Here is a 26,581-nt window from a genome sequence, read left to right as displayed (position 1 = left end):
GGTGGTTGAGTTTAGGAAAAGACAGGAGCACCCAGGCGCAGGGAAGTAAGCAAAAGTGAAAGAGATTCATTAACGCAAAAAAAGCAATAACAATCTTTAAGAGTAAAGTCAAGTAAGTGTGCCACTACCCTAAATTTAGACTTCTGGTGAAATTTTAAATTGTAGAGCATGAAATGAACAACAAAATCCATCCCGTTTTCGTCCATATTGAGCAGCCATTTTGCCAGAGTTAAGGGCTCAGGTGACGACCAATCACGACTCTGAGTTTGGCCACGTGACAATCACTCGCTATGCTATAAGTCCATAACCGGCCTCACATTCTTCACGTCCTTGCACCCACGGATGTTTTCCTGATGCTAACCGAACTAAACTCTTTTATTATAAACTCTTTTATAAACACATTTATATTCAAAAGCATTTAGTTAATTGAGCCTGTCTGCAGCTTTCTTCTTTTTTTTTTTTCCTGCCTCCCTCTTCCGGCTGGGAGAGGGGGCTAACTAGATGGTGAGGGTTGACTTGACCGCCTCCAATGGGCCCTGCGCTGATCGACCATCGCGGGTTAGGAGATGGGGCGTCTGCGATCCACCTGGTTGGAATGTGGGATGGTTCCTGCCCAATGGCTTTGCCTGCTGTCAAGACATCACTGCACTATATAGCACAATATGGTTTCTGTAATTTATATTGTTTATGTGTATGTCTGTATTTGGTACATGCAGCATCCACTTCAACCTGTGGGCCTGGAAGGGGGCTCCTCCCACCTGTGGTCCCTTCTGGAGGTTTCTGATTTTCCCCTAATTGGGGTTTTTGAGTTTTTCCTTCCCCTTCTGGGAGCTTTGACAGGGGATGCTGTTGTGTACCTTACACTGAAAGGATGTCTCTGTACGACTTCTTTTTTGAAAGAGGTCTCCACATGATCTCTTTTCATCTGTGAAGCCCTTTGCTGTGATTTAGGGCTATACAAATAAAATTTGATTGATTGATTGATTGATTGATTGATTGATTGATCAACTCTTGTGAACTATCTATTTTCCTGAAACCGTTGGTTCCTTTTTAATTCTATGACCTAGGGTGCGTGTCTTCTAGAAACACAATTTCGCAATGTGTTAAAAGCTTAAAATACTATAACCGTGATATAAATGACAAGTGAGAATATCAGTGACCTATAGAATAGCATGTCTGTTTAGGCCCTAAACAGACGCGCTTTTCTACAGGTCACTGATGTCTGTGATGGAGGACGATCAACAAGTTCCCTAAACTTTGGGGAACTTGTTGGTCGTCCTTCATCACAGACTCAAAGATTGATGCAACTCCCGCAGCAGCAAATCTGGGACATTGAACTTCGACAATAAGTCAATGTGAATTTCTAATTCTGTCCTCAAAAATGTGTGGATTTAAAAATTGTGTTGGATACAATTAAACTGGTTGAGTATGGCCCTGTTTCAGGGCTCAAAATGGTCCACTTAAAGTCGAGGTTCCAATCACAATGACTCCATACCCAATGTGTGATGTTCTCAATTGTAACTAGGCCACGCCTCTATGTCACAACTGTCTTCCCTGTATTTTCTCGCATTACAGTATAGGGCCACAAAGTATCAGTCAATATAGAGCTCAAATGCAATTTACTCTACCTCTCTGTATTTACGTCTTAAGTTATATATATATATATATATATATATATATATATATATATATATATATATATATATATATATATATATATATGTGTGTATAGTATCATGCCTACTATAGGTTGATACCCTGTTTTGAAAAAGTAAGAAGTACAAAGCACAGAGATCCTTTTTTTAAATCACCTGTTATTGGAGTGCAGATTCAAATACTCTACACAGGCACAGCAACAAATGTATAACTTCCATCAATGATTAGTGCATGTGTGCAGAGAAGCTAAATTGAAGTTCTTGCGCCTATCCTATGCTGGAGTACTTTACAATGCCACTAAATTGTGAACCTTGCCCTAAGTGGACTTCTGTTATGTCATCTCAATGTTTAGAGTACTTACGAGTCACACTGAAATATGTTTGTTGTCATGTAATATGTGTCAGGTTTTTTTTCCCCATGACTCTTTAAACATCCAGGAAAGTCTTGGAAAACATTGAACACCTAACAATAACTGAACTTTACCTTTCACGCAGAACCCAGCAAATCCAGCTGCGAGTGCACTCTCACCCAGACGCACAGCATCCTGAAATAGAACTATGAGCACTAGGTTGAATTAAATTGTGAAAATAACATTTCCAAGCAAGTGCTTTAATAATAGTAGTTTTACAACAGATTTGGCTGCTGTTCAGTATTGGTCCAGATCATTTTTGCTGGTGGATTACAGTGTTTCTGATCACCCCAAAATGTTGGAATATCCTAAATTATATATATATATATATATATATATATATATATATATATATATATATATATATATATATATATATATATATATATATATATATATATATATAGAGAGAGAGAGAGAGAGAGAGAGAGAGAGAGAGAGAGAGAGAGAGAGAGAGAGAGAGAGAGAGAGAGAGATAAACTGTTCGGGTTACAGTTTAAAAAACAAAACACACAGTTATACATAATAATACACCATTGCTTGATTGTGTACGGTGTGATTGATTAAATTGAAATGATTTGTTAAAAAAATCTAAGTCTAGCATCCTTCGATGTTTTTACTACTGTATGTTGTCCTCGGAGGAAAACGTTCGAACAGCCCTGCCATAAATGGACAAATGGCTTTACATACAGTTTGAATAACTCCTTTAATACAAAACTATATTTGGACGTGTATCTTATGCAGTGTCCAGTAATAGAGCACATTCATACTCAATGTAGGCCATTTAATCGGACCCTCCATTCATATTTTATGGAGCGGTGTTTCTAGGTGAGGAGGGGCTGCAGCCCAACTCAAATCATGAGTGGCGCTCGTCGGCCGCACCACGCCCCCGGCCAACCCGCCCCTCCCTGGCTTGATGTGCAGGCCGACGTCACGGAACCACACAGTCGAAGAGGAGTGGACCGTAGACGGCTTCTGTCATAAAAACACACGAAGACAAACGTGGAGGGCAAAAAAAAAAAAAAACTCAGCACGCTGTTGTTTTTACCCCTCCTTGTCGGAGCCATGGAAGCAGCTGGGCTTCGCGACCAGCTTTCGCCGCCGTTCGGGATCGTCGTGGGGCGTTTGTGAGGGAGGGCACGGCGTGGTCGTATCCCTTTTTGCCTAGCGGATTGGAAGTGAAAGTCCGCCATATTTTTGCCTTACCACGCCCGGGGAGTGGAGCTACTGGGAGAAAGAAGGAAAGAGAGGGGGAATAAAGGAACGACGTTGGATATGTCCGTGTCTATCACCCCGTGCCCACGCAGTTGAGAGCGGGGATTTGTTTTTTTTTTATTTTTTTTTTAAATTTAAGGAGTGGCGAGGGTGGGAAAAGGAGGAATCGGTGGCGCGGATGGCGACGCTTAACGAGATTCCGCTCTGGATGTGTCGTAAACGGATCTGTTGAGCACCCGGAGACTGCAAAGGAGATTACACCAATTAACAAAGCACCTAAGTGGACTGTATTGTGTCTGAGGTGGGGGAAGAAGGAGACGGACAGGCTTTCGTGCATTTCTCAAATATCTCGATTTCACCCCCCCTACGGCAGCTCAGTCATTTGCAGGCCGCTGCATGAGCGCTCTCCCCGGCCTGCTCGCCGCCTTCGCACTGGCCTCTTCGGGACGAAATCAGTGAGACTCATTGACCGTAGCGAATCAAAACGAGACAAGTGATAAAGAATGACTCTGGATTCCATCATGGCGTGTTGCCTCAGCGAGGAGGCCAAGGAGGCCCGGAGGATCAACGACGAGATCGAAAGGCAGCTCCGCCGGGACAAGAGGGACGCGCGACGGGAGCTCAAACTGTTGCTCCTCGGTAAGCTGGAGGGAGTGCGCGAGCCCAATTTAAACCTTTAACTTATGTTTTGTTGTCTGTTTACATTTTATCCGTCCGCTGCTTGCTTTGTTAGACAAATGTGTGCTCCCACCTTTGTCAAGTTGCGTGGGTGATTTTTGTGAATCCAATGCACGGATTGACAGCTCTGTTTAGTGGACTAGTACTGGTATCGTCTGTGATTTCAGAAGACTATTCACCGGACACGTAGAACGACTTACTGTACTTACGTCTCACTAGAAATGTTCTTCCACGACTGTATGACCTTTCTACTTACTTCTAAGACACATGGTTGATTTTTGAAAACGTGTTTCTAGACTAGTCGGCAAAACTGTTCACTAGTTGAGATCTGTGCGCAACTACTCGTCAAGTGTTAGATGCTCGTTTTGTTGGTTTTGGAAGAGCTCGTAGAATGTGATGGTCATTTAGTTAACAGTCATGCTTCACTAGTAACATGTAATTTCCTATTTGCATGCTAAAACTGTCTGACAACGACAATTATTGTCCTAGTTAACAGACTTTAGACTGGATATCAAGTTTCATTGTTGTTATAGTCCATAGAACACTTAGGATGATAGGGCGACTGTGCCTTAACAGTAATTTTCTACTCCTACTTTCACTATTGTATGACATTCCTGCACCCTGGTTGGGCCGGTACATCCCACTGCAGAGACAAAACTACTAATTGTTTTTTTTTTGTTGTTTTTTTTGGAACTACTAGTAGGGTCTAGGAGGCAACTAGTGCCTGAAACATGACAACTGCACTGGTTCACTATTCAGGATGTGAATCCCAATTTGGACTTTTTTTTTTTTTTTGAAGTCTGAAAAACAAGTGTGACCTCAAATGTGAATGGGATATGTCCGTGTTATGGCGCACAATGCATAATTTCAAGTGACACCCCCCACATAAAAATGACATCACATGGCAGTGTGTTTATGGAAGCAAATGTAGTCCCGGATGCATGGGACTTATTCCAGATTAATGGAGGAGATTGAAGTATTTTGAGGTAATGCACAAAAAAAAAAAATGGAATTGCGCTGTAGTGTAAACATACTGTAGCTGTAGTTGGACCTAGTGTCGCCAATGCATCACATCAGTTCACTAACCATGTTTAATTGTATACTAGTAGGACAAAAGTGTCAGTAGTAATGGAATGAACATTATTACAAAGCCAGTTTTTCTACTATGGTAGTGACTTGAACTGCCTCAATAGCTCAGACCATGAGTGTATTAGTGCATGGTCCTTTAACTATACTTGTGGTGCACAGAAGAAAAAATATATGGTTTATTTTTAACAATGTTTTGTTTTGCTGGCTTATATTAACTTTAATATACTGATGATTGAAGGATCTTTTGTCAGTATTTGGCTTGGGACAATTGCATGACTGAGATTCATTCGATTCTGACCAAGAAAATGACATTCAATGAATGAAAGAAAAGACAGTTTCTGCCACCTTCTGGTAATTATGGCTCCCCCTCCTCCTTCTGAGCAGCTCAGATACAATTTTAAATAGGATTTTGCCTAAATGCTCAGACGGCTCTATGTATGTCAGAAATCAATCTTGGAGCTAACATGACAACATTTATCATTTCTGTTGTTACACACTGTGCTTCCTTTGAATACCTGGAAGTGGTTAGTGTAAAATAAAACTATTGCTGAGGCATGCATGGATGGCTAGCAACCTGTACAAGTGGACTCTGAGGAGCCCTGCGTGTCCAGGCCAAAGTCTGCTTCTTTGGATGAAGAAGACGCCATATAATGATTAGACTATGTCACAAGTGGCAGTGTAAGAAGAAGGGATGGGGAAACGTTTATTACTATAATACTTTTAGGGCAGTTGTGAGTCAAACTGTTATCAACCTTCAAACGGCTGCTACTTCACCACTCTAAAGAGCTGCAAAGCATGCTAAGAAAACATGCAACAATACTCAGGCTAAAAGTTTGACTACTGTAGCTAGACTACTGTTACTTGAGCTGTTAATTAAGCTGCATCTCTTCCCATAGATCTCATTGCTGCTCGGCATGTTGTGGCATAATAAGGTACTGCGCTGAAGACTTGCGACACTAAATCCAAACCTGCCTGTGAAGCAAATTGTTAAACCCCATAAACGATAGCTTAATGAACTATGTTTGCACTAATTTCTCCTTTAGAAACTGTGCAATGCAATTATTTAAAAATTCAAGTCGCTTTTTGAATCCCACTGCGTGTTCTCAGCAGTGCTCTCAAGTAGAGTTTACCACATTTTTTTTTTATTTTTTTTTTTTAAACACGAACAAATCATCTACTCACTATCCCATCTAGTTGATTGGATTATCAAGCAAAAAGCCCATTAGATGTGATGAGCACGCTTGTGGGGAGAGAGTGCCAGTCGGCTCTCTCTTCCGGATGTGTTGCCTGCCATTCTCACTTCCTCAAGGGGGGTAAAGTTGACTTAAGGGTGGTGAAACAAGGCTGCTGTGAGAGAATTTCACACGTATAACTCACTGAAATCAGTTTGATATGTTTTACTTTTAGGAGGGTGCTTTAAAGAAGGCTTCTTAGCCCCATTAGTGGATGTTGTGGAACATTAGTCTTTGATGAAAAACTGCTGAAACTGCAACTTTAAAACAAGCACATAAATAAACATTTGTAAAACAAGGATGTAAACATACATTTATTAAACTTGCTCACATATTATTTGAAACAGATATGTAAAAATGCAATTGGAAAACAAACACATAAATATACACAAGCATGTAAAACAAAGACGTCTATGTCATGGTTTCCCTTGAATTTGCTCCAAATACATAGTATGTTTATTATGCTGAAAATTTAAATTGCTTTCATAGGTTCGGATCGAAGATGATAAAATGCTTTCTCTGTTTAAAATAAAGACACTGATGCTAGTTTGACACGCAACTAAATTGTTTTCCTTTTGAAAACATTTCTAAATAACATAAATAAACATAAATAACACCAAAATATATGTTACAAATTGCAGTTTATAAACTGTCATTGGTGATTGGAAAAAAGAAAATTATTTTAATTGGGGGCTTGGATTCGCCTTCAATATTTACAATACATAAGCATGTGTTGGGGTCATTCAAGTCTCTAAATGGACAAATTCAATGAAAAATTGAAAACAAAATTTTTCCAATATTAACCAACAAAAAAAGCACAAGTTACATTAACTGAATTTACAAAATTGTCCTAAATGTTAAGAACATTTGTTAGTCTCTTCAAAAGCTCATTTTCAGTGTTTGCAAAAATGCTGGACTCATTGAAGACCTTTATAGGCAAAAACATGTATTTTATATTGAAATTGTCTTCACTGTTGAAAAATATGACTTTTCTGTCACGATAGTGAGACCATTTGTTTTAGGCTCATTGAAGATTGTAACAGTTTCTGTTGACAAAAACACATAAGTGAGGTTCAATGACACCTCCAAATTGTTCACAAAAAACATGAATGACAGGCGTAGTCATGAGTGAACTGGCTCGGATGAATGTTAGCTTGTTAGAAGCTTCAAAATCGCTTTAGTTTTTCCAAAAACACATGTTGGATTCATTGAAAACTCTAAATTGTCTTCGTTTTCAGAAATAAGTTGGGTCGTAGAAGTCAAGATGTGTGTTACCTTTGACATATACTGTACAATTCAAACTGTCTCCCATGTTGACAGCGAAGACTCAAAAAAATCATTATTAGTGAAAACTCATTCTGCGAGGGTCAGTGAAAACAAACAGGTGGTCAGTCCAGGGCGTAGTCCGCATTTGTCCGGCATGAGCTCCACCCAGTGTCCCTTAAGAGAACGGTCTGTATAGAAAACGGAAGGATGGATAACATCTGTCTCCGTAGCATTGCATCACACGTAATATGAAAGAAGACATTTGATTCTCTTGCTCCTTTCTGGGATGAATGTGGCACAAGCGTGCTACTTGTCTTTGACTTTTAACGACCTTTCAAAGATGTCACATGATTTTTTGCCACCCATCTGACAATACTGCAATAGAAGTGTTGGAAAAATATTTCAGTGTGGATCTTAGGTTGACGCCATTGTTTTGTCATTTTAGATCATGATGATCTTGAGGATTGTCCAACAGCATTACTAGCCAAGAGTCAACTACCCAGGAAGATAGGTGGTCAAAAAAATAAATCTTGATCACAATTGATCATTTAACACGTTAAGACAAAATTATAACCCTAGAACATTTCTACACAAAGCTAATTATAAGCGATTACAGTGGTCCCCCCGTTCATCATGTATGTTCGGTTTTAATACATTTTTCACTATACGGTACTTAGTGAAAGGGCCTCTTATGTTGCCATAGTCAGTTCATTTTAGAGCTGGTTATCGAACACAGGGAGAACAGGGAATAAAACACTTAATGCAATGAGCACACTTTTTTCAAGTATAATTTTAGGACATTTCAAATATTCGGGTCAAGAGGGTGGACGACTCCGTTGTTACTGTTTAATTACCATTCCACCTAAGTGTTGTACTAAGTGTTGTACAAGAATGTGAATTAGGTCAGCTCCTGAATTGCATTGAACATTGCACAATACCAGTTGGTGGGGTCCTTAAACTACTGGTCCTTGACTGTGAGGTGAATGTGATGATTAATTATAGGAATTCAGTATGTGTAAAGCTGATGGAGAGGCAAGTCAGGTCAACCTACTGTTTTCAAGACACGACAGTCATCTAACAATCAACAAAATGTGGCTTTTTATCCATTGTTAACATGTAGAACTTTAGAGTCAAGGGAAATTGTAATGTGTAACAAGTTCTTCTCGGACGCATCTTTTTTTTTTTTAAGATATATTTCGTCAATATTGTGATGATACATAGAAGTATGATCATTTTGGTCGCTATAGTCTTGATAGAATGACTTTCATACTGTTTCCTTTTGAAGCAAATGTCTACTTTAGAACTCGTGGTTGAATGTTTGCATTTTCAGACTCAGAAATGGATTTTCTATCTGTTGTTGCAGAGGCTAATCTGGCCAAAATAGTCAAAATTATACAGTGCAGTGAAATGTTCTTGACTTTAATGACGGATTGCGTCGCATTGTCTTGGCCGCCAACATGTTAGAAAAAAAAATAAACACACACACAGCCACACATTCACATTCTCTTGTTTGTCGTTGCCAAAACCATTGACGACTTGGCGGAGGGGTCCAGTCAGTCTGTTCTGTTGGGCTGCCAACATCCTCAATGAACCAGAGAGAAACTCCTTCCAACTCTTCACACCCAAATAGTTCCTGTCGACTCTTGGAGACGAGCAGCCTGCGCGCAGTATGGACCCAAGGATTCTTTTTGAGTTGACTCTTGATCAATCAAGTGTTAGATTTGGACCGGTTGGGCGCCATATTTTCAAGTTGGATCAGGTCTCCACTGCCAGATGTATAGATAATCTGTGACTGGAAGTACACTGAAGATCTTAGAAATAAGTCACATGAATCAGTGACGCGGGACACATTTTGCGCTGCCTCCAATCACTTGGATTATCTTTATTTACATTTTAACTGCCATGCTAACATTCTGTTTGTTTGTTTTTATGTGTCATGTCGGAGCACTGGTTATCAATGTTCTCTTGTAGAGTTTTACCTTAAATAAACTAAATTCGTATTAGACCAAGAACAAACTACCACGTTATTTAATCAATCATGTATGTGCTTCTCAATTCTCACACGTTAGTCTTTTTTTTTTAAGAGTGTGACTGTGTGTTTTATCACTATTTATTTTATTTAAAAAAAAAAGCAGAAAAATAACTACTGTGTCATGTGCCACACATTTAGCATAGATAACATTCATCCATTTTCTAGAGCCGCTTATCCTCATTAGGGTCGCGGGCCTGCTGGTGCATATCACAGCTGACTATGCGCAGTCGGCGCCAGACACCCTGAACTGGTTGCCAGCCATTTGCTGGGCACACAGGTTCAAACAACCATTCACGCACCCAATCACAACTAAGGAAACTTTAGTACGTCCAGTACACCTGCCGTTCATGTTTTTGGAGTGTGGGGGGAAGCCGTAGTGCCCGGAGAGAACCCAAGCAGGTTTGGGGAGAACATGCAAACTCCACACAGGAAGACCGAAGCGAGATAGATTTGAACTCAGGTCCCTGAACTGTGAGGTGGACATGCTAACCACTGATCCAATGAGCCTCCCATACATATCATCTTTGCTTATGGAGTCACACATGAAAGAACAACAATAACTAACCTGGAAATATTAGAAATAAGACACAAATCAGCGAGGCAAATCCAACCCTCTACTGTATTCTCAAACTAAAATTGCATAATCCCTTGAAATTTGGGATGGGGCATTTTATTTAACTATTTTACATTGATATTGATCACATTTAAAATTGCTTGGTTGGATAGAAAACAGGAATTATCTGGCAAAAACGGAATAAAATCAGTTTTTCTTTTTATTATTTTTTTTTAAATTTGCGATTCTCTAAACCATACAAATATCGCTCCTCATAATCTTATTGATCAATGCCTCTCCTATTCAGGCACAGGCGAGAGCGGCAAGAGCACGTTCATCAAGCAGATGAGGATCATCCATGGCGCCGGCTACTCTGACGAGGACAAGCGAGGGTTCACCAAACTGGTGTACCAGAATATCTTCACCGCCATGCAGTCCATGATCAGGGCCATGGAGACGCTGAAGATCCCCTACAAATATGAGCACAATAAGGTACATCTACAAAATAACAGGCCAAAAAATGTGCAGGAGAAGCAGAGGAAAAGAGTTTTTCTATATTTTTAGTGTTGTCTATCTCACTCTGAGCAGCCATCCAAACATCACTTCCTGCCCTTTTTTTTTACACTTCCTGTGTTCTCGCAGTGCTGCATTTCACGCCGTTTGTAGATAAACTAATTTGTCCTCTCCGTAACCTCTCGGGGTACCATTCCTTTCGAGTCTTTTACACAACATGTAAAAGCTGTCTTTTTCGCAGACGCACATACGCACACGCAATCTTATCGGTTTATCTATGACATGATTATCATTGATAGTGGGCATCCAGTTAGCGAGCTTGTAAGTTGACTTTAATGTTAACAAATTGGCATGCCAAAAGTGTGCGCGTCTCAAGCGATTCAAAATGGACAGTGGTACCATCTGCTGAACATTTTCCTAGCTATAAAAAATGTCAATTAACAACATACTGACTACAATAAACTATGGTTAAATGCGGCAGAAATTAGACCTGCTAATGATTATGTGTTGCTATTGAGTAGTAGAAATAACATTTGCCTCATGGCCTTGTTTAAAGTAAGGCTGAGCTATTGGCTTAAACTACTGCATGTGGAGCATTGCGCGTGCACATTCATTTTATTTTGTCTTTGTGAGAATAGGCGGAAAGGGTTGGGTGGATAGAACAATTTTTTATTTGTATTTTTTGTTATTTCTACCAAATACTCTTTGGTTTTAACACATCTATGGAAAGAAACGAGTGTAAAAATTCCAAATTACAGTGAAATATTGGTTCCGTTGAAATCATTTACTGTTAGCTATGTGAAAAATCCCATTTGCGCCCATGCGATTGACAGGAAGTGGAGACGCAGAGTTCTGCATTTTCCCATTTGTGCCCACCATCAATGACCGGAAGCTTTTATGGAGATTGGAAGCGCTGATCAATTATTTAACAAAGCTGTTGCAGGAGTGTCCAGTCAACTCATGCCTTGCCTCGTTGGGTGAGGTGCTGCTAATTTTAAAAATGTTTACTTTAAACACACTAATGTGCTGACAGGTAGCCCGTCTCAGCTGCTTGTGATATTTTACTGATGAGCGCTTTTGTTAAATGCAACACTGTTAAAACTTTCCTCGACAATACATTATTTGATCCTTAACTGGCTTTGAATGAAGCATGAAAATTAACATTGACACAGTCGCTCTTTATCACCTATTGAAGTGTTCTGTAAAATTGGTGGACCGGCCAGGACTTTATGTGGAACATGGTTAGTGTTTGATAGTGAAAGCTCTTAAGGTCATCTTAGTCCATGTTTTGGGAGGAAAATTGGATGATTACCTGCAGCACACCTGATTGCGCAAGGTTTATCACAATTGGGCAAACAGTCCAACAACAATACGAACTGACAACACACACGCCACTCCCGAATGTTTGCTCTTGTTGATATACCAATAACCAGTGACGCAAATACAGCTCAGCACCAAAATATAATAAATGACTATCTCCTCTTTTGCGGTCATATCACCAAACAATGTTTAGTGATATCACAGTTTAGTAAACACCATACGAATGAAAATACACGTCTGGGCTGTGTCACTCACGTCTTTAGACTCATCTAACTACAGCGAGAGACTGTCTGACTCGTTCAGCTTACTTCGGCTCGCCGTACTCATCGCCTCTCATTTCAGGCAGGGAAGAGTAAAATGTTCATGGCTGTTCAATCAAAACACACGGTGTGTGTTATTACAATGTCGAAATTACTCTACTTTCAGAGGCATTTCCTCCATTTTTATTAACACACTGTTGCAGTAATGGAGGGGGGTAGAGACAAGACTGCGAGGCAATCTGCACATGCGCGTAGACACCAATGCTTAAACTGATGTCGCAACAATAAAATGATTTGAAGTTTCGGCGCTTTATTTTTTGACATAGCTGGATATTAATTTGTCTAAAAGTCGTCATCATCACTATCTGACGCGCCAAGTAGCTCCTCACATTTCACTGTATGGATAGAACTCCCAGAAAATGCTGTTCTTCCTCCATGCCGATTGTTCAAACATTCTCGTTATCTTCGGACACGTCCAATTAGTTTCAAATGAAGGTCTCCCGAAATGCTATGCTGATGCTTTCTCCAGAGCGTAGAAGCTTTCCCTTTGCTGTATTTTTTTCTCAGTCGACGACCAACAATAGCTAGGCGGGCCACCGTTCAACCGCCCTGCGCTAGACGATTGGCTGACACGTGACGAACCGGCCATATCAATTTTCAAATGCCCACATCTGAAAAGTTGTATAAAAAAGAATATTAAAAAGTTCTATAAATAGCAATATCAAATAACATCAACTCAAACAAATTTACAGTCACACGGTATTTTAAACAGTTAAATATATGCATATAAATGTAATTTGCTACATTGGCGATTTAATGTATCATGAAATCTGACTTGTTGTTTTGTTTTGGGGTTTTTTGTACCAACATTTCTAACCGGGAAGTCAAACATCTCATTGAACGAAGTGGCACTTCTTACTCTGAAGCTTCTGCGTTTCCCTCATGACGTCGTTAGAAAGCCGACCGCCATCGACGAAACCTTAATACAAAAAAGGGAATGTTTTTGCGATTAGTAATGTGAGTCCAAAGGCGGAGTGACTGAAGAAACCAAATATAGGCGTTTTAACTCACATCAAAATCATATCAAAAGCCATTATTTATTTTTTTTAAATAAAGTACAATTATTTTGATGTCGCTCTGCGCTGTGTCTCATAAGGTTACGAACATAACATTTTCACTGCATCACACTGAGTTGTGCAGGCGTACGTAATGAAATGTCTTTTACTTGTGTAATTGGTTGCAATGTAATAACCTCATTTTGAATTCCTGGTGATTATACCGATCAGTCCTAATTGCACACAAATGAGGTGTCACATTTATCAGGAAAATCACATTACAAAAGCAGCAACTGGGCCGGCCCAAACTTTGCCCTTAATTGGCTAAATGGGATTTGGGATTCAGATATTTGGTACATGTCAAGCCTCGGGGTGTGATATACTCATATAGAATCTCGCGTAATTAGAATAAGTAATAATAGGGCTGGCGGTGTGACCCCCCTCTTCGCAGGCGAACGCCAATGTGGTGAGAGAGGTGGACGTGGAGAAGGTCATCATGTTTGTGAATCCTTACGTAGACGCTATCAAGAGCTTGTGGAACGACCCGGGCATCCAGGAGTGTTACGACAGGAGGAGGGAATACCAGCTGTCCGACTCTACCAAATAGTGAGTGATGATTGGACACGTTAAACAGCCATGTGTGATACACATTTTCATGTATCTGTCTGGAGAAATACAAAAATCTTTCTTTTGTCAGGCACCAACAAAACAACAACGCTTGTTTTGAAAGGTGGAACTAAAAATTCAGACTAAAATTAACTACAGATCTAGTCAGGTTACTATATTAACTCTTTCAGTTCTCAGAAAAGGAAACCAGTATTTAGCATTTTCACTCATCTTTCAAGGCCAACAAAATATTGTATACAATATCTATGTAAATATAGGTGGTATCATATGAAAGAATGATTTCCATTCCTTACTTTGAATTGCGTGTAGGGATTATCTATGTTGTATGTGTGGAAACACTGCCATCCAATGGTCACAGTTGTCACTACAGTGCTCAATTGGCTTATATTAGGTAAGCATTAGTCAAGGGGATTAGATACCCGCCATTAAAAAAAACGTATTTGAAGAGAATTTTATTTTTTATTAATGTTGTTACTATTTTAAAAGTTTGAAAGATGAGTTTAATGATGAGTTTGTATTTAACTCGTTTGCTTTCCAAACCTTTTTTTTTCCACGATGTAACCTATCACATTATCTGTATCCGTTACACATTCATAGCCTATTTTAGTATTGTTTAGAAGAACTCAAAAAAACCATCTAATAGTCATGTCCATTCATTCACAAAACTTGACCTCTGCATTTGACCCATCACTGTTATGCACCTAGCAAATGTGTTACTCTTCAATCATTGCAGAGATTCACACTCCTAGAGAGAGCATATTACTTTAACTTTGTAAATCCAATTATAAGTTTTTATGATTTCTAATCTAATTAAAAAATATATATATCCTTGTAATTTGAAGTAAATTGATGTGAAATTAGAAAAGAAGTTACATTATTAGGAATAAAAATAAGATAAACAAAAGAATATGTGTAATAAGGAGGGTAACAGATCTTTGTTAGTAGGTGCCATTATTTGTGGAAGTAGCTTATGTGTTTCCATTTTGATCTTTTTATCCCCCAGTTACCTGAACGCTTTGGACAGGATCGCCGAAAGCTCCTATTTGCCCACTCAGCAGGACGTGCTGAGGGTCCGCGTTCCCACCACGGGCATCATTGAGTATCCCTTCGACCTGCAGAGCGTCATATTCAGGTACTAGTCACAGACGCACGAGCCATTTCTTGAAAGCAACATACAACTAAAGAAGGATCAAATGGGAATACAATACACGCAAGAAGCTCATTCGGCCACATCTCATGAAGCCCACACATGCAAAACTTCAACCGTAGTGACTATTGGCTTGTCCCAGCTTACATGAATAACATTTTTTTAATCAGTTCATTTGTTTTTGATTTTATACATTACAGTATCATACAATATCATAATATTTTAAACTTTCCTCTAATTATGCATATAAATGATGAAATCGCAAGTTTTGCGCATTGGCGATTTAATTTCTTATGAGATATTAGGTTGGTTGGTGTGGCCATTTTTAACCAGTAATGGAAAGTCTCATTGATTGAAGCCGCACCGCTCGCCGTGTGGCTGCCGCGCCATCTTCTTGCTGTTGTTCAAAAGCCGGCCGGCCAGCCGTGAAACATACATCTATCCGTCATCTTGACAGCTTATCCTCACGGGGGTCGAGGGGCGCTGGAGTATATCCCAGCGGAGTGAATGAAGGCGCTAAAAAGAGGCGTTTTACTGACACCGAACTGGAGAGGCCACAAAGCAGAAGATGTGTCACGAGAGTGCACACATGAAAGCGGTCCCCCTGGGAAACCACTAGTCAGAACAACTGTCCCGCCCCAATAGGGCTGGTTGATTTTGCCTTCAAATAAAATCCGACACATTTTTTCCCCTTCTATTGATTAAAGAAAATATATATATTTGAATTGCTCCACATCTGCTATAACCACTGAAGGTTACAACAGGTAAAATATTGGTTTTATATATATATATATATATATATATATATATATATATATATATATATATATATATATATATATATATATATATATATATATATATATATATATATATATATATATGTATTTGTTTTAATCATCTGTATCAAAAGATTCAAATTAATTGACAAAATTGATATATCGCCCAAGCCTACGCCCGCAGGTGAATTGTGTACTATAAATGATGATAAGCTTTGGACAACACGAAAACAAACAAAAAAAAAACTGAATTTTACGCTGTAGAAGAACGCCGCTCAAGTCACAAGTCAAAGAAGTACTACTGTCTTCTACAGCATTTTGAATTCATTTCTTAGTGTGTGTAATGGTGCCCATTAACAGGATGGTGGACGTGGGCGGTCAGCGGTCAGAGAGGAGGAAGTGGATCCACTGTTTCGAGAACGTCACATCCATCATGTTCCTGGTGGCGCTCAGCGAGTACGACCAGGTTCTAGTGGAGTCGGACAACGAGGTGAGTTGTCTTTCGGCCAGGTCAAAACGGGCACCGTCCTTCGTTGTCTGACCGTGTTTTTTTTTTTTTTTTTTCCCTAGAACCGCATGGAGGAAAGCAAAGCGCTGTTCAGGACAATCATCACGTACCCGTGGTTCCAGAACTCCTCCGTCATCCTGTTCCTTAACAAGAAAGACCTGCTGGAGGAGAAGATCATGTACTCTCATCTGGTCGACTACTTCCCGGAGTACGACGGTGAGTAAACCCGCCGACACACCAGGGGACCTCCGAACCAGTTGGCGCCTTTTGCCCAAATGACAAACTTTGCGTGGCTTGGCATTTCCTCACTCTCAGTATCGCTTTGAATATCTTTCACTTCACAGCTGTGCATTTTTTACGCTTGAATATTCGGACCTCATAAGGCGTAACGGCAACACATCTATGGCTTTTTGATTTTTGGTCCATCCAGGCCCCCAGAGGGACCCCCAGGCGGGTCGCGAGTTCATCCTGAAGATGTTTGTGGACCTGAACCCCGACAGCGATAAGATCATATACTCGCACTTCACCTGCGCCACCGACACGGAGAACATCCGCTTCGTGTTTGCCGCCGTCAAGGACACCATCCTGCAGCTCAACCTGAAGGAATACAACCTGGTGTAACTCAAACGGACCGGCTCCATCTGTGAAAGAGATGCGTCATACTCACAAATCCAAATCAAATGTTTGCATCCGATACTAATTTATTTGCCATGTGTTGGTAGTCAGGGGGCAAGCAAATTCATTCAAATGTTATCTTGCTATTTAATTAAGGATTTATAGAAAAAAGGAGAATAAAAAGTTTGCATTCCTTTTTTTTAAGTCGCTTTTGACTGACTCGTAATAATAAAAAAAGGCAAAAACTGTGATTTTAAAAGTATTTGATATGGATATGGATGTGAATCCTTGATCATGTTGGTAACCCCCTCCCCCCTCCCCATGCTGATCCAAAATGCATACTGTACTACAGCTGCTCATGGAGACTGCGCGTGACAGGGTGCTGTTTTGTTCCAATATTCTCTTTTTTGTTTTTTTGGGGGGGGTTGTTGGGGAGTGGGGGACAAAACGGCACTTTAACAAAAATAGCAGTGAATTATCAATCCTTAAATATAATCTATTCCTTAATCGCAAAGTGTCATCTTTTTCACTCCAGCCACTCGATGTGGCATAACGGTAACATTTTATAAGCTTTGTGACGCAGTCATTTTGCCACCGCCGTTTCAAGGTGGAAAAAAAGTCAACTGCTCAGCGGAAGTGTGCGACTCTTCAAGTTTCTATTGGTTTGCGCTGAAGATACAGTCCCCCTGAAAAAAAAAAATGTCATGGGAAGAATTATAATTTATGTCTTACCAACTTTACTCAAACGGTCTGAAGTGTATGGAAAACCATTTGAGGTATTATATCATGCTTTAGGTACTAGTTCACGCTAGTAGTACGGTTCAGTACAATAAAGCAGAGTCATGTTTTTTTTTTCCTCCCCACTACTAGTTTCACTTTTCGCCAAGTATGCAATTTTACTAGTAAACTACAGCGCGGTGCTAGTAACCTTTAGCTCCAACTTGTTGGCGCGTCACGCACCGGTAGCACCAAAATGGCCATTAGTAGTTTTGCATCGTTACATCTCGTTGTCCTATCATGGAAAAGTTTCCGAAAAAAACATTTGCCTTTTGAGGGGGAAAAAAATGCCGAAAAGGCTTTCCGTAACAGTGCAGTTTCGGTCACGTATGCATTTTGGGTAGCTTTCCCGCCGCCCACTTCTGGGTGAAGGTGTTCAAAATAACGTTAGGCGTTCCGTGACGTTTGATGAAAATGGATGTTTCAACTGTGCCACATTAACACGTTTTATTGTGTTTACTTTAGTGTGCGTGCGTGTGTTTGTCGTTCGATGCCAAAAGCTACCAATTTTACACACACGTGTGCCGTTTTGGAGCTAAATGTGTGTTGGGCCACAAGCCCCGCCCTCCCATCACCTGGTATTTTTAGGATTGTCCAATCAGAGCCCAGCTGTCTTGACTGTTGCCAAGTCAAAGAGAGCAAAGTGTTATAAACGTTTGTACCAAAGTTTCTGATTGGCCATTTCCCCTGTTCTCCTTCTTTGAGTCACTTTGGAGTATTTTTTGGTTTGTTCCCAAGAACACAAGCCTGTAATTTACATGTATTGAGGCATAGTGCAATTATGAATGCTATAATCATTGTACATACATCTCTCTCTCTCTCTCTCTCTATATATATATATATATATATATGGCAGCATCTTTGTTGGCTTTGTAATCATGACTTTTGTTTGTTTTGGCAGATTGAATGTGCGGTATTGGAAATATATGTATCTATGTAATTGTATGTCTAACAGCTAAATTTTTTTTCATTTTTTTTCTGAAAGAAAATGTTATTTACATGTTTTTGGGGGGTTTCCTTTTATAAGAGGAGAATGTACATTTTGTGTTTTTTGGCCGTTTTATTTCTCAGCAAAGAAACATTGTTCAGCTTCAGAAATACATAAAAAGGAATCTGATGATACCGTCCTTGGAGTATTTTTTATTTTTTTTCCCCAACTCTCGCTGGTATATCATCGTTTACTGTCATCCATCCATTATCGTAACACGGGAAGATCATGCGATGTGAGACAGATGTGCTAACCAGTCTTCCAGTGCCATTTACTTAAAAAAAAAAATACTGTTTCTTAAAAAGAAAAAAACACTTTGGAAATGATCCTAAAAAGTATGCAGTGGAGAAATACATAAATACGCTGAGTACATATTTTGTACAAAGATCAGAGGGGGGGGGAAATAGTATAAATTGGGTCTTTTTCTACTTTGTTCAAATAATAATTCTATAAAGCCATGATTTTCATTCTATAATATTTATTGAGTGTGCACCAATCAGAGAAGCACTCCCAATTTCATTGTATACCTGTCATACAACAGTAATAACTGTGTTCTGTTCTATTCTAGTTGCAATTTTACATTTCCACATATTTTTACCGATTATACGTAAATGAAAAGGATTATACCTTGGAAACATTCCAACAATCTTACTTCATTTTGTCTGACTGTTATTTTTTTTAAATACCGGGAATCTGCAGGTGAAGAGTATGCTGGGATCTACATTATTCAAATATTCTTTATCTTTTGTGAAAATGAACGTGTACCATATTAGCGCTGGCAGCACGGTGCAACGGTGGTTACCATGTCCGCCTCATACATAAGGGATCTGAGTTGGAATCCAGCTTTCCCCAGCCCTCCTGTGTGGAGTTTGCATGTTCTCCCCAAGCCCACGTGTTGAAGTGGCGCAATATAGAGCATATTGGTTTATCTTGTACTGCCTCTAGACCAGAACAAGCATCAAAATTGAAATTCAGATGCTGCAGCATGACCAAAAAAAAAAAAAAAAAACAGAACTTGCGGAATTCATCTTGAAGTAAGTTTAATTTTATAATGTCCATGGTATAAAATGACTTGTGATCCAGGCACCAGTGGCCACGCCTCATCATGTTTATTCAGGGCCTTCTCGTGAGAGGAGACGCGCCAACGTCGGCGTGCACATGAGGCTCAGACATGGCAGGATGCTGCTGCATGTCGTCCGAGGCTAGGCAGAGGCAGCACATCAACGATGAAATTGAGAGGCAGCTGAGGCGGGACAAGAAGAACTGCCGCCGGGAGCTCAAGCTGCTTCTCTTGGGTGAGTTGGACACATTTTCATGGGGGAATTGAAATGTGTGTTTGGTGTGTATGCGCAGACCGCTTTGGTCCATTGACCCCATTGGGTCAAGACAAAATGACACTAAGCGTGCAAAAAAGGAGAGCTCACTTTTGGTGGACATGATGAGTTTATCGCAGTTGGTATTTGGTAGAAGCCGTTCCAAATGATTTGTCATTCTCGTGGCACAACACAACAAACATGAGTTTTCTGTCAAAATGCATCGGAATTCCTATTCTACTGCTTAGCCGTTGACATTTTTTCCCTAACTTTATTTATTTTCATTCATTCAGTTTGTTCAGTCTATTGTGTAATGTTTAATTACATTTCTTTTGATTTTTAGAATGTTCTTGTGCTTTACTAAAACATATAAATTAGATTTGTTTTTCATGCATTTTATTCAATCATTACTTCATTATTTGTATGGCTTCTCTTGATTTAAATTTCATTTTCTCAACTGGATTATTTCTTAATCTTATTTAATATTTTGTTTCTTGGTTTTCTCCAGTTTTTAAATCAAATTGTATTTTTTACATTTATTTAATTGAATTTGAGTTTTGATTTTCACTGATTTTCCTCTACCTAACCAGATTACACAAATATTACCTACATTTTAATGCAATTTAATACATTTTATGGTTTTAATATACCAAGCACAAAAGCTTTATTATTCAGGACATCTTCTGCCAATTACTGTGACGTTAAGCTTTAAATTTCATCATATTTCTCATTAATTACTGTTTTTTTTTAACATCAAATAAAACCCATCAGTTTTAAATGTATGTATATTGTTTATTTATTTATAAGTGTGAGTGTGAGCATCCTTTCAATAGTAATGAAGTTCATGTGAAGATTCCCTCAAACTTCAACAAATAAAAGTGAGATATGCATTGACTGGAAATTAAAACATTGCCATCTTGCACTTGAATTTAATGAATTAAAACCAATCTTTTCTCACCATGTTGCCAGCGCTACCTTGCTTTGTAACTTTGCAAGGCCTGTTTTGCTAACAGCGGTGAGAAGAGCCTCTCAAGCGAGTCGGGGGCGTGGGCGCGACGTGGTGCCACGAAGAACCACATAGCTGCTGCGGCTGCCCCTCATGCAAACTCATGCAAATTTAACCCTGAAACTACCTGACACTCTAGCAGGACTTCATGGCTCGCCATGAAAAACTATGCACTAGTTGACATCTTGACGAGTGCATATGTACCTGCACCGATAGCATGCACATGTTAACTCGTGCCACTTTACCTGCATGTCAAAGTTGCCTTAATAGTGTGCAAACTATTTGTGCAGATGTGGGAATAACAATTACTCGTAAGACTTTGTCGTTCTACTGCATTAAAAAGATGTCAATATACTAGAGATACGGGAAATTACAAGTATGCGTTTAAATGCTTTGTCCCCACTAGTAGGGCTCGATAACTTAGTATGGCATGCTGGTAGAACAGATTTATGTTACTAGTGAAGCAAAACTTCAGATTTTAGTGATTAAATGTGCTGGCTCCAAGCAACTTGACTTGGAAATGAGATGCATTCAAATGAATCGTGCCACATGTTTGCTCAGGTGGCAACTTTTCTTAAGATGTTTCAATGCAAAGATGCTGGCGGGAATTTGGAGAGGAAGGGCTGTGGGTGCTATGGCAACCGTACACACACATGCAGGCAAAAATCTATTTTTCGCTGTCCAATGAAAAACATGGAAAGTGGATCACTAGATACTAGTGGAACAAAATAGAAAGCATTAAAAAAAAGTATTATCAAAACAAAATTGCTGGAAAATAGCAAGTCGCTGTGCACAATGGAGGTAGAACATGGGGGGAGAAAAAGACAGAAAAAAAAGATCATGCCTGGTACCTGCAGTTTGCCTCGGGTCCTTTTGGCAGTCAAATATAATACAAACAAATCATGCAACTTTCCTTGTGTGCATGCACGTGCGTGCGTGTCTGTGTGTGAACGTCAAGGGTAGTACAGACTAGTTGAGATTACAACTCCAGGAATGATATTAGCTGTTTTTGTTAGTCAATCATGTGTCATGATGAGTCACACAAATGGATTTGACATACCAAAACGTAATAATAATCAAAATAATGAAAACACCAACCCATCCATGTCAACTTATTTTTTGCCAAAATGTTGCAACAAAAATAATACAATCACCATCAAATATCATGATTTAAAAACATTTCAGATCAAAATCAGATAAAAGTCCTGACCTTGAAACAAGACAAAAAAATTGTAACAATCATGACAACCTAAGCATGACTATGACCCTGACAATAAGCACAACCAAAAACTAAATCTATGAGCAAAAACATGACCAAAATCCTCACCATGACGATGAAAAAAAATGACCAACACCCTGACCAGAATTCATTAAAACACACTAAAAACACTCTCAAAATTATGACCAAAGATTAAGCTAAAAAAAAAACGATTACAAAAATAGCGAAAACCACCCTGACCATAAGTAAAAATCCCAAACAAAAACATCACCGCCACCAATAGCAAACACATGACCCCAACCAAAACCTAGCTCTAAAAATACTGACCGAAAACTATAATGATCAAAACACCACCGAGATCAAGATTAATTAAAAAAAAAAAAAAAAAAAAAAAAGCACGGCCATGAACACAAAGTACATACATAAGTCTCGTGAGTGAATCCAAAGTGTGTCCCAGGCACAGGCGAGAGCGGTAAGAGCACCTTCATCAAACAGATGAGGATCATCCACGGCGGAGGATACGGAGAGGAAGACAAACGCAGCTATGCAAAGCTTGTCTACCAGAACATCTACACGTCCATGCAGACCATGATCAGGGCCATGGAGACCCTGCACATTCCCTTCCACGATGCACGCCAGCAGGTAGGAAGAGAAGGCTCTCGGCCAAAAACGCCACATCATTTGTACGTCTCCGCTGTGCGGCAGATTAGCGCCAACATGCTTCTGGAGGTGGAGGTGGCCAAGGTGGATCAACTCGACGGAGAGCATGCGGCGGCCATCCAGAGATTGTGGAATGACGACGGCATGCAGGAATGCTATGATCGGCGCCGGGAATACCAGCTGTCCGACTCCACCAAATAGTGAGGCTCAAACCCTCGATGAAAATTTCGGAAAATCGAAAAATGATCCTGATGAGACCCATAACAAAAATCATTATAAACAAACAACCAAAAAAATGGTCTGGCCAAAAATCAGTTTGAAACCATCCGACAAAATAATCCAGACCAGAAATCCTAGTGAAATATGCCGGCCAACTAAGAATCTCTTAATGTGACAAAAGAATTCTGACCAAAAATCATGAGTTAAGTGTGATAACCAAAAAATTCAAGAACCCAGGCTTCCATCGACAAACCCAGGACTAAAAATATTATGAAAATCCAAAGACAAATGCTTAAAGTCAAATGGTGACAAAATGACTGAACAAACACTGTGATCACAAATATGCCCAAAATTCAGGTTCCGACATCCATCCGAACTCATCACCGAAAGCATGATAAAAAAAGCACAAAATGAGATAAAAAAAAGACAAATTCAGCCTGACCAAAATAATGACAATGATACAGACTGACTCCACGACCAACAAAAACCACAAGTGAAAAAAACGTAAAATAAAATTTTCCTCGCTTGATCCTGCAGCTATCTCACCGAATTGGATCGCATCTCCCAGCCCTCCTACGTACCCAACCTCCAGGATATCCTGCGGGTCCGGGTTCCCACCACGGGCATCATCGAGTATCCCTTCGACATGGAGAGCGTCATCTTCAGGTACGCTACACCTGAGCCGACATGAATAAAATTTGACCTTTGTGACATTTGGTAGGATGGTGGATGTGGGAGGTCAACGCTCTGAGCGGAGGAAGTGGATCCATTGCTTCGAGGACGTCACATCTATCATGTTCCTGGTGGCGCTCAGCGAGTATGACCAAGTTCTGGTGGAGTCCGACAATGAGGTGAGGGCGGCCCATGATCGCCAATTACAGATTGACGTAAATCACGACCAAAACCGCAAAGAAAATCATCGCCAAAACTTGATCAACGCCACCGAAATATGACCCAAAACATGGCCAATAACATCACCCCTAACGTTCTTGAAAAATCTTCAAAAATAAGATGAACAAATCAGGACCAGAATTGTGATCGAAATGTTAGGCAAAAATGGCCCAAAAACCCCGACCCCCAAAAAATCCTTTTGAAAAAACATGACAAAAAATGACCCAGACATTACAACCACGAATATGCCCTTAAATTTGACCCCAAAAAGGCCAAACAACACAATTAAAAATAAACAAATAAGACCAAAAAAAGAAAAAAAGGCAACAACCAAAAACAGGACCAAAAAAATGACTAATCCCATCGTTAAAAAAGTAATAAAACATTCAAAACACGAACAAAAAAAGAATCAAGCCCAAAAATATGAAAAAAAAAAACACGATGAAACACATGACCAACAACATAAACATAATCCATGACCAAAACATGGCAAAAAACAAAACAAAAGCATGACCAAAAATTGAGCACAAAAAAAAACTCAAAAAGACCAATACCTTGAAACAAACATCATGTCCGATGTCCTGACCAAAAACTGACAGCCAAAACCATGACAAAAAATGTAGGTAGACCTAATGATGACATGATACATTTTGTCAGAATCGCATGGAGGAGAGCAAGGCTCTGTTCAAGACAATCATCACATATTCGTGGTTCCGGAGCTCTTCCGTCATTTTGTTCCTCAACAAGATGGACATCCTCCAGGAGAAGATCCTCCACTCCCACCTGGCTGACTACTTCCCTCAGTTCTCTGGTTGGTTCCCTCAAAAAACATCTTGGACATCTGACTGGATTATTGGAATTTGGGCTGGCTCTTGGTTCACATTTCCAAAATAGATTCAATTGGATGATCTTTGATTTTGTACTCGGATTTCAAATTATTTTATGAATGAGATTCTCAGAAGAACCAATGGTGCAAATTGTTTCCCCCTCACCACATCGCGCTTCACTTTTTGCAGCTTCTGTGGTTCGCGTTTTTTTTTCTTTTCATAAAAGACCGTCACTTTACAGCAGCGCCTACCCAAGTACCACAATAACGCTCCCACGCGCAATCCTAACAAGGACTCAGGTAGGGGGTGGGCGGTAGTGCTCACGAGTAGAGTTAGCGGCCGCTCACAATGCAACGTGTGTTGTAAAAAAAAAAAAAAAAAAACTATTTTGGCCTATGTACTACAGCTAGGAGATCACTGGGCATGCGAAAGAAAGCTAGGCAAGGTACACATCATATTCTTCAATTACGTAAATACTATAGAGATATGCCTTCATGCCCACACAAGCATGAAGAAAATCGGCTTCCGTTGAACCTTCTGCGTGAACGAATTTCTACGTATGCACAAATTGTGTCCATGTTTTGGATGGAACGAGGTTATAGTAAACAACCTATCATGGCAATGTTCCACGCATGGTGTTCAGGGCCTCGTCAGGATGCGTCTGCGGCTCAGGAGTTCATCCTGAAGATGTACCAGGAACAAAACCCAGATAAGGACAAGAAGCTCTACCCGCACTTCACCTGCGCCACTGATACGGAGAATATTCGCTTTGTGTTCGCCGCCGTCAAGGACACCATCCTCCGACAGAACCTCCAGGTCTTCAACCTGCTCTGAAAACATACTCATTGTTCACTCAGCACTCACGACTTATTTAAACTGGTTTGATCAATTATTATCCTACCTAGAGAATGTGTGTTAGATTAGTGCCTTTAAGGGGCGTGGCCTTAAAGTCATGGGCTGCAGGAACTCTTTGTGAGTGTTTTTATAGCCAATGTAAATGAGCAAGCAAGGGTATTATACTTCCTTAACCCCTGGGGGAAGTTTTGACCCAACTCGGGCTTTAAGATGTTTTTGATGTGTGATATCAAAGGAAAAGCATACAAAAAAATTCCACTAGAAGGCTAAAATATTGCATATATTGTAAATACATGTCGACTTTCAATCTGCCGTCACTTGTAATTGCTTGAAATTACAAGGTCGAGAGGTATACTCTGCAGATGTCAAATTTTTGCCCATGTCAGGCTCATTTACTGCCATTCAAAATTAGAAAAGTCAATTTTTGAAGTACTGAAAAACCAATGTTTTATGATGCATTTTCCCCGATTTTTGCATTAATCTTTTCAAAGGCAACTCGCAAACGGGGAGCAATTATAGAATGTGTGTTAAGAACCCAAAACCACCGGAGGGTGCTAGCGGACAACTTTGCAAGCCCTTCAATGAATTCATTGAGTGGCTTAGCCTGACTCCCATAATGCAAAGTTCTTGCTATGCATTGTAGGACTTGTAGTTGACAAAAGGCTTCGATCCAAGAATTAATACCAGAATATGAGTCTTGCCCACAACTTAAAAAAAACAAACAAAAAAACCCACAAAAGACCACACCACTGTATTTATTTTTAATGTATAAATTTGAGCCAATCAATCTGATTATTTGGGGTGTATTGTTTAGTGGAGTCAAGGCCACTATTTGAGGAAACATGGTAGAACAGACTGGTATTTTCTTATTT

General features: G+C 39.8%; 2 protein-coding genes across 2 annotated transcripts; both read left to right on the top strand.

Moving 5' to 3' along the window:
• The first annotated feature begins 3,019 nt into the window (after positions 1-3,019).
• Positions 3,020-18,858, top strand: LOC148429477 (guanine nucleotide-binding protein G(q) subunit alpha). The gene is made up of 7 exons (XM_088426304.1): positions 3,020-3,919; positions 10,438-10,622; positions 13,730-13,884; positions 14,909-15,037; positions 16,192-16,321; positions 16,402-16,555; positions 16,770-18,858. Exons 1-7 carry the CDS (start codon positions 3,784-3,786, stop codon positions 16,958-16,960), a joined length of 1,080 nt encoding a protein of 359 aa, XP_088282430.1. The 5' UTR covers positions 3,020-3,783; the 3' UTR covers positions 16,961-18,858.
• Positions 18,859-19,875: 1,017 nt separating this feature from the next.
• On the top strand, positions 19,876-25,713 carry LOC148429476 (guanine nucleotide-binding protein subunit alpha-14-like). The gene is made up of 7 exons (XM_088432478.1): positions 19,876-20,014; positions 22,715-22,899; positions 22,963-23,117; positions 23,674-23,802; positions 23,858-23,987; positions 24,685-24,838; positions 25,498-25,713. Exons 1-7 carry the CDS (start codon positions 19,891-19,893, stop codon positions 25,686-25,688), a joined length of 1,068 nt encoding a protein of 355 aa, XP_088288604.1. The 5' UTR covers positions 19,876-19,890; the 3' UTR covers positions 25,689-25,713.
• The last annotated feature ends 868 nt before the right edge of the window (positions 25,714-26,581 follow it).

This window comes from Hippichthys cyanospilos, chromosome 1 (genome assembly GCF_059441005.1).
Source record: "Hippichthys cyanospilos isolate Australia breed blue-spotted pipefish chromosome 1, RoL_Hcya_1.0, whole genome shotgun sequence".
Classification (NCBI taxonomy): domain Eukaryota; kingdom Metazoa; phylum Chordata; class Actinopteri; order Syngnathiformes; family Syngnathidae; genus Hippichthys; species Hippichthys cyanospilos.
The sequence above is the reverse complement of the archived record's forward strand: the minus strand, read 5'-3'. Positions and strand labels throughout refer to the sequence as shown.